The sequence below is a fragment of the Fukomys damarensis genome, unplaced genomic scaffold (assembly GCF_012274545.1).
Source record: "Fukomys damarensis isolate Sample0158 unplaced genomic scaffold, DMR_v1.0_HiC HiC_scaffold_25, whole genome shotgun sequence".
NCBI classification, from domain to species: domain Eukaryota; kingdom Metazoa; phylum Chordata; class Mammalia; order Rodentia; family Bathyergidae; genus Fukomys; species Fukomys damarensis.
The window spans coordinates 22,374,503-22,383,911 of NW_022900937.1; the positions used below are offsets into that span (position 1 = coordinate 22,374,503).

Here is a 9,409-nt window from a genome sequence, read left to right on the forward strand (position 1 = left end):
AAAAAAAAAAAAAAAAAAAAAAAAAAAAAAAAAAAGAAAAGAAAGATTCTGAGTATGTTCCCTAATTCGAAAAAAAGTTTTGTTGTGGTGTAATGCACATACCATAAAAATTACCCTTTTTTATTTTAAACTTTTTGGTACCAGGGATCAAACTCAGGTCCTTGCTCTTGCAAGGCAAGTGGTGGCACCACTGAGGTAAATTCCCTGCTCAAAATTTGACCATTTTAAGTGCTTTTTACAGTTTGGTCATTAAAAATAACTTTGCAGTCTCTGGGTGTGTTGGCACACGCCTGTAATCCCAGCACTTGGGAGGCTGAGGCAGGAGGATCATTGTGAGTTTGAGACCAGCCTGTGCTGCTACTTAGTGAGTTCCAGGTCAGTCTCAACTACATAGTGAGAGCCTGTCTCAAAAAACCAACCAAAACAAAACAAAACAAAACTTTGTAATATTGTAAATGACTCTCCCTTTCTAACATCTGTTCTGTCTGATATTATGTGTTGCTATTTGGGTTTTCTTTTTGTTTCTGTTTTCCTCACTGGTCTTTCCCCATCCTTTTATTCTTTTCCCTTATGTTTTAGCTATGTGTTTGAAAAAATAATATGCATGTAGATATTTTAAAAAATACATTCTCATACTCTGTTTTAAAATGGAGAATTTAATTTTTTCCCTCCTCTCTGCTTCTCTCATTTCATTTCTTGCAAGTTATATACTGTGTCTTTCTGTCTTTTTTCTTTTTTTTTTTTGGTACCAGGGATCAAACTCGGTACCAACTTGCATTTGTGAGGCAGGCAGTGGAACCATTGAGCTAAATTCCTGGCCTGTGTCTTTCTTGAATCTCAAAAATTTTGGAAATACTATGTGTATTGAACTTAAAGTTCATACTTAAAAATATGCATAAGGGTCGGGAATTTAGCTCAGTGGTTCCACCGTCTGCCTTGCAAGCACAAGGACCCGAGTTTGATCCCTGGTATCAAAAAAAAAAAATATTCATAGTATAAGAACCATGAAATTCTCTCTCAGTGAGTCTAAAAATTTTCAAATTCTGAAGGTCTTTTACATTTGCTTTTGTTCTTGAAAGTTAGTTTGAATAGGTATTATAATGTAGGTCAGAGATTGCCATACTTTTTTTCCTTTGTAAAAAGGTCAGATAATAATATTTGGGCTTTGTGCTTATACAGTCTTTAGTAATAGTGAATTCTGTTGTAATACAAAAGGAACTGTAGGCAATGCATATACATATTAAGTATGGTGGTTTTGATAAAATTTTATTTATTTTTCAATTTCTTTTTTTTTTCCTCATTGAATTTATTGGTTCTTTTTAGGTATACAGTGCAGTTACATTCATCACTGGGATCTTGTACCTTTACATAACAGGTCTTGGTTCTCATTTTTTCCCCAATACCCCTGCCCTCCCTTTACCCCCTCTAAAATTTTATTTTGTAGATACTGAAATTTGACTTTTACATAATTCCCATATATTAAAAATATTTTAAAATATATATTTTGCCAAGTGTGGTGGTGAATACTTGTAATTTCAGCATTTAGTAGTTGAGGCTGGAGGTTTGGGAGTTTAGGGTTAGTCTGGGCTACATAGTGAGTTCAGGGTCAGCCTGAACTACATATTGAGACCCTGCCTCAGAGAAACAAAACACATTGGCACACACACACACACACACACACACACACGAACATGATGTGTTTGACCTGTAGGTCATAATTTGCTGATTTCTGGTCCCTATGAATATTCATTTCATGTAGTGTTCTCATGCTGTCTTAATGTGATACTGTTTTCTATTTTAATTTTTGAGAATTTGGCTCTCAGTCTTATTGTCCTTTCTTTGAGATAATCTGGTGGTATACTTATTCTTTTGCTGATTTTAGAAATTTCATGTGTATGTAAATATGTGTGTGTGTGGTGCTGGGGATGGAATCCAGGACCTCCTATATGCTAGGCAAGTGCTGTGCCCATGAGCAACCCCCTGGCCCTTAAGTATGTTCTAAGTTCCCTCTGCTCTACCTAAGTATGTGTTTATTTTCATTTTACCTGCTTAGGATTTGTTGCATAGCCAGAATCTAAGTATTAGTGTTGCTTTTTACTGCTAGAAAAATTCCAGCCATTATTTTTGCTTATATTATGATATATATATATATATATAATATATATATGTGATATATATAAAATAGGAAGTTGGTATAAAAATGTACCTGGAGACTATCTAGAAGGTTTAGGGTAAGATAATGTCTCACTTCTAGAATTGATTGCTAGACCCTTTTTTGACTTACATCTTCCTTTATCAAATAGAGATCACCTTTTTGGTGTGGCTGCTGAAAAGCACAATATTAACTGCAATACTAATATTAAATATTTAAGAACTTAGTGCTTTATAACATTAATGCACATGTTATGCGTTATATTTTGTATAGTATAAATGCACATTATAAATATGTATTATACATTAGTAGCTTGGGTAACAAAGATACTTGGTATTTGTTTTTAAAATCATACTGCAGTAATAATCATACTGAAGTAATTCTTTGTACTTGTATGCATTTAATGGACTAAAAGCATGACTGATAGTTACTCTTGTTATTTGAATGTATCTTTAAGTTAGTAGGCTTTATGAGTGCTTTAACAGACCACAACTGTCATTTCAGAGAACTCAGTTTCCTGCATCTGCTGAATCTCAAAAACCCAGCAAGAAAAAAGGTCCGTATGTGGTTTGTTATGATGTGTGTATTTGCATAGACTTCTCTGACTCCTTGATCCTTTTTTTTTGCTATTGTATATGCATTAGAGCTTTTAAAAATGTGAATGTTAGAAAAAGCAGCACTAGTCTAAATGTTATGCATATCAAGCTTTTATTTTATGGGGTTGTTAGATATTAACTATCTGTGAATGTTTTTAAATGGAGTTTGATTATTACGTGTGTACTGATATTTCTATTTGTGGAATAAATACTCTGCAGTCTCATAGCACAGATCACTTTGGCCTCAGGTGACCTCACTGTGTGTTAAATAAGCATAGGATTTTGTCAAAATTGAGTCTGGAGGCCGGGATTTAGCCCAGTGGTGCCTTGCCTGCCTCTCAAGCCCAAGGTCCTGAGTTTGATCCTAAGTATCAAAAAAAAAAAAAAAAAAAAAAAAAAAAAAAAAAAAAAAAAGAAAGAAAAGAAAAGAAAAAAAAAAGAGTCTGGAAAACCAAGTCCTTTGCTATAAAGAGATGTGTTTATAAAGCCGGGCGTGGTGGCGCACACCTGTAATCCCAGCACTTGAGAGGCTGAGGCAGGAGGATCACTGTGAGTTGGAGACCAGCCTGGGCTACATAGTGAGTTCCAGGTCAGTCTCAACTACATAGTGAGACCCTGTCTCAAAAAAAAAAAAAAAAAAAAAAAAAGAAAGAAAGAGAGAGAGAGATGTGTTTATATCCATAGAGATTTGATCACATGTGTTTGGGGAACAAACTTCTTTTATTCATTTGCCTAGTCAGTCAGTCTGAGGGTTTCTGTCAGGTTGGTGGTGACATTAAAATGTTCTTCTGTTTCTGATGGATTCAGTGTCTCCACTGTGCATCAGGCATTAGAGAAACTGCTGAACTTTGTTTATAGCAGAAAAGACATTCATTGATTCATCTATGGATCTCTGGGTTTTAATATTTTTAGAAGAAACCATGGAAAGGCTGGGGCTTGCCGAGGGTGTTGGGTGTAGTTCTGTTCTGTATTCCTGAGTTGCCAGTGATGTATTTTTCCACAGTATGTGTGTCTGTGAAGAGTCTTAGGCGATTTTTGTCAATAAATTGTTTAGCTTACTTGGCATTTCTACCACCCTTTGAAACTATATTGCCAGTTGTTGGAAAGTGTGATTGCCTTTCAGAAATGTACTTTACAGGGTGTCTTTCAGGAATATATCTTTCACTGGGAGAGCTGTACATCTCTAGTTTGGATTGTGACAGTCAGATGTAATTCTACCAATATCTAACATGGTTGCTAATATTCCTAAGACCATATCAGGATATAAGAATCATGTGACTTTTTGTTTGTTTGTTTTGAGACAGGGTTTTGTAGCGCAGGCTGTCCTTGAACTCATGGTGATCCTCCCACCTCACCCTTCCCAGGGCTGAGAATACGGGAGTGTGTTGCTTTGGTATCTGTCACTTCCTTTAACCACCAGGATGATTTGGCCTGTTAGATGGGATTCGTATGTATTGTGATCCTCTCTTCAGTGTTCATTCTACCCTTCTAGAGGCCAGTCCTCTGGTTCGATTGCCAGCAGGTCTAGGAGATGATTGAATACCAATTGAGAGTTGGTCTGTGCCCAGCTCAGGTTACTGAGGTGCAGAATTCTCCACTTTAGTGCCAAGAAGCATTTAATGTGCATCGCTATAGGGTCCCTCTCTCTTCCTCTTCCTTCTCTTTGGTGCTGGGAGAATTGAACCTGAGGCTTCATGCTTGGTAGGCAAGTGCTCTACCACTGACTGATTCCCAGCCCTTCTCATCAATTTTTCCTCTTGTCTCCATCTTAGAGCAACTACTGTCTGATTTCTCATGATGAAAGTTTAGTTTTTCCTGTTCTTGAACATTTGAGCACTTACTTGGTTCTAGGAGCAGTGATAGGTAGTGGGAATGCAGAGATAAATAAGGTATAGATTCCTTGTCTTCAGAACTTATAGAATAGAAACAAAGTATAGTGGGTGTTTTCAGCTGAATTTAAATATTTCCAGTTTCTTCAACTTTCAGTTTTCCTCTTCCTCTCCCTCTCTCCCTGTCCCCCTTTCCCCTTCTCCTCCTCTCCCCTTCTCTCCCCCTCTCTCCCTCTCCCCCGCACCGGTGAAACCATCTGTCCCTCCTGGCAGTTCAGAGTTGAGGGCTAAATAGACTGCTAGTATGGCGTGAATAGGGCCATGTGGGTTATCAGGACAATAGCGTTGGATCTTTTCTCACGTGGAGCTTTTATTTCTCTTCTCCAGCTCCAGGCTGCGTTGACTTTGGGCAGCTATTTCACTAACTCCAGGGTTCATTGTGTTGCTCAGGGCCCAGGACCCTACATGTATGGCATGGCACCTCACATGTCAAGGGTGTTATCTGCCCATGACTTCTGTCTTCTGCAAACTATTGCTGCGGTAAAATATACTGATCGAAATTTGGAACATTGTCCCAACTTTGTATTCCTGTAATAACTGCCAAATGGTCATGATGTGTTACCTTTTTAAAATATTGCCAGTGGGGACAAGGGGAAAAAATGAGAAACAAAACCAGGCATGTAAAAAGGTACAAGATCCCAGTAATGAATGTAACTGTACTGTCTACCTAGAATGTACCAATAAATTGAATTAAAAAAAAAGAACATAAAAAAAAATATTGCCAGATTCAGTCCAGTAATACTTTGTTAAGTATTTTTACATCTGTGTTCACAGGAGTTTTTTTTTTTTTTTTGGTACTGGGATCAAACTGAGGACCTTGCACTTTCAAGGCAAGCGTGGCACCACTGAGCTAAATCCCTGGCCCTAGTTTATCGTTTTCTTCAGCAGTGCCTAGGTGGGAAAGCTCTTAGTCACAGAGCTGTTTTAAGTATGTCTGGGAGGAAGGAAGAAAAGGGAACAGATGTCACAGAAGAGTGGAATTTGCCAGTGTGCCGCCTTCCGCTGCCTGGGGTGACAGAGGGGCAGTGCTGGAGCTGGGGATAGGAAAGAGGCCTCTTTTCTAACCACCTGGAAAGGGTCACCTATGTTCCCTCCTCAGCCACTCCCTGCCCTGTGTGCTTATAGGGGCTCCTGGGGCAGCACTGGGAGCCTGCTGTGCTCTGACACAGACCCCATGGAGCACGTGACAGCAGTGTCGCGCAGGTAGAGGGGTTGCAGTAGCGATGGTGTGGAATACCAGAGAGGCAGCTTTTACATTCACAGGTAAGTGCAAGCCAACTTGAGGACTCTAAGGGCTTCTAAGGTATCCTGAATCCCCTCATCTTTGAGAGCACCCAAATACTAATGATAATAAACACAGGAGGGACTGGGGATTTGGCTCAGTGGTTCTGCCGCCTGCCTCTCAAGTGCAAAGACTCGAGTTTGATCCCTGGTACCAAAACAACAACAACAAAAAAAAAACCCAAAACCCACAAGAACAGTAACAGTAGCTGCGGTTTCTTTGGGGCTTCCTGTGTAGCAGGTACTGTTTCCAGCTTCCTTCTGACCTTCCCGTCTAAAGGTTAGCCCCAGGCCCTGCACTTTGTCCTTGCACCTCGCTTTGTCTTTCTCCCAAGTGTCCCTTTGTAGCTCCTGTCAGCACAGCCAGCCTGTGAGTTCCCTGGAACCCGGAGCACTTTGGCTCACTTCTGAGTCCCCAGTGCTCATGACGTTGCCTGGCCTGTGGCAGGCACTCAGGGAGTGTTTGTTGAATGAATGAGCCTTAACTTCACAGATGAGGAAACTAAATTTCCCAAGGTCCCATAGTTGGTATTAGAATTATGGTGGAATGAAATGACACTAAATTCCGGCCTCCTTACAAAAGGAATATTTTTTTCCTGTCCTCACCCAGGGAATATGTAATAAGATTTTCATAAATGGCAAGATCTTAAAGTTCATGTTTTGGCAGGTAGTGGTGGTGCGTACCTGTAATTGCAGCGCTGGGAGGCTGAGGCATAGGATCGCTGAGAGGTCCAGGCCAGCCTGAGTTACACAGTGAGTTTAAGGCCAGCCTGAACTCCACTGCTCCAGAAGCTGCATGCCCCCAAATTCTTCGTTACAGTGCACCTCTTTGTCACTTTATGCAGAGGTGTCCATCTTTTCATTTATTTGTTTATTTATTTTTAAAGTACTGGCAAGTGAACCAGGGCCTTTGCACTGAGCTACATTTGCAGACATTTTTAATATTTATTTTTATTTTGAGGCAAGGTCTCACTGAGTTGCTAAATTGCCCAGGATGGTTTTGAGTTAATAATCCTCCCGCCTCAGTGTCCCAGAGTGCTAGGATTACAGGCAGGTACCACCACACCTAGCTTTACACACATCTTGAATCTTAGTGATCTATGTGGCTTTTAGTAGGAAAAATTTAATTCTGGAAGTGGTTAGGCAGAATTAGAATGGCTAAGACACAGAAGAAAGGAAACAAGACTAGAAGGGTGTTCTGAGGATGTGGGTGACTGGAAGGTAAAGGGTCGGTTGGCTAAAAATGTATATTTTTTTCTCCAGCATGCATTATGTCATAGTTTCATTTTACAAATCCAGTGATGGTCCCTATTCTTGGGAGAGTGATGAGCATCACTCTTTTTTTTTGGTACCAGGGATCAAACTGAGGTCCTTGTGCTTACAAGGCAGGCGGTGGAACCTCTGAGCCAAATCCCCCACCCTGGGAGCACTACTTTTAATTTTTATGTTGGGGCAACATTACCTCTGGCTTACAGGGAGCTTTTTCCTTCCTATCAGATTACGAACATAAAAGTTTTAGGTTTGCTGTGGGTGGTTTCTTCTTAGGTTCTGGGACATCAAGAAATTGGTTACAAATCATTGCCCTTTCTTCCCCTGTTCTCCCCTTTCTTACAGTTTTAAAAATCAGAGATGTCTCAAACATAAAGCACATAAAAATAATGTGCCATTGATGCACCAGCCAGATTTAATAAACCAAAACATGTAGTTATGTTTATTTTAGGCTTTTTGGGGTTTTGAGAAATAGGCATCAAATAATGAGTTGAAGTCTCATTTTTATCTTTTCCATCCTGTTCCCCCCTCCTTTCCTCTCTGAGGTGGTCATGGTTCCTTCTCCTTGGTACCATAGAATTCTTACCTGTATCTTACACTTTTGCTTTTCAGTCGGCAAGCGACTAATTGTGCCATTTCTTAGTCACATTCCATGTTCAGCGACTCTGAAGTTTTTCATTATTGCTTCTCATTCCTGGGCAAGTCCACGATGTTCCCATTTGAGCTAGTTCTAAAGATCATGTGTGATGAATAATAGTATTTTTTGGTATTCTCCTCTATCAAGTATGCCATTAACTGTGCTAAACAGATTTAGTTAGAAATAGTCCTAAAATTGATCAGCCAGTGAGGAAGGACAACAGACAAAGGATGCTGGATATGGTAATCCCAGCACTTGGGAGGCTGTGTCAGGAGGATCTTGGCAAGTTCAAGACCAGCCTGGGCTACATAGTGAGTTCTAGGTCAGTCGGAACTACATATGGTGAAACCCTGTCTCAAAAAAAAAAAAAAAAAAAAAAAAAAAAAAAGGATGATGCTTTATGTTTTTCAGGCCGAGTTGTCAGCTGAAAAACTGACATAAGCCACAAAAACTGCTGAGAAACACACACCTAGTGCATACTAGACAAGCATTTTGAGTGTTTCTGATGCACTGTAACCCGAGGGCTGACACCATGAAGATGTTAACCCAAGGCTGCTGTAGGTTTAGGGTTGATTTAGGCACGCGAACAGTGCTGAAGGAGAAAATCTAACGCTGACCGTGTTGCTTTTGTGTCTGATGCACTCCCCAGCTCCAGAGGGGCCTGTCCTGGAGAAACTGAACTGGCTGATCCACCTGCACTACATCCGGAAGGACTATGAGGCATGCAAGGTGAGCGGCTGCGCGGGGCACAGAGGGCAGCTGGTGGTAGTCAGCTGCCAGTGTCCCCACGCTGTGGCCAGCACTGCTGACTAATCACCTGGGCACTGCAGTGGCCCCCAGAAGGCTGACGTTGGCCATGTCCCCGGCCTCCATCGGGCGTGCTTGGCCAGGTCACATTGCCTGCTGTGGGGCTGGCCCCTGGACCACACGACTTCTCACGTCCACACTGGGCTGTTGGGCAGCTGTTCTCCCAGTCTTCTCGGTGTTCTGATGGGGGCAGTGGTCGACTCAGTGTGTCACTGGGGATTTTACACCTTTGGATAGGTAGCTGTGGTATTTAATTGAGGGGTTGTTTTGTTTTGTTTTGTTTTTGGAGTACCAGGGGATCGAGCTCAGGACCTTGTGCCCTTGTATTTGCCAGGCAGGTGCGGTGCCATCGAGCTAAATCCCTGGCCCTTTCATTGAGTCTTATAATTATCTTATGGTGATGTTCATTATCATTTGCATATATATGTATTTGAGACAGGATCTCCTTATGCAGTTAGGCAGGCTTTGGACTATCTAGCCCAGGGTAGTCTTGAACTCATGGTGATTCTCCTGCCTCAGCCTCCTGAGTGCTGGAATGACAGGTATGCACCCCCATGCCTGGATATATTTGTTTATTTTTGAGACAGTCTCACTATATAGTCTAGGTGGTCCTCCTGCCTCAGCCTCCCAGGTAGCTGGGATTATAAGGTATATACCACCCCACCCTGCATCATCTGTATGTTTAAATTTTTTTCTTTTCACCATTTATATCTTTGGTAACAGATGGTAGTACTATTAATATGAAGAATACATCCCTTTTTTTTTTTTTTTTTTTTTT

General features: G+C 40.8%; 1 protein-coding gene across 1 annotated transcript in view; it reads left to right on the forward strand.

Moving 5' to 3' along the window:
* Bbs4 (Bardet-Biedl syndrome 4) overlaps window positions 1–9,409 on the forward strand; it is a 38,344-nt gene that overhangs the window by 4,247 nt on the left and 24,688 nt on the right. The window contains exons 2-3 of the mRNA XM_019207784.2: window positions 2,657–2,708; window positions 8,474–8,553. Of these exons, the coding sequence (XP_019063329.1) occupies window positions 2,657–2,708; window positions 8,474–8,553 (132 nt within the window). The remainder of the gene's footprint in view (window positions 1–2,656; window positions 2,709–8,473; window positions 8,554–9,409) is intronic.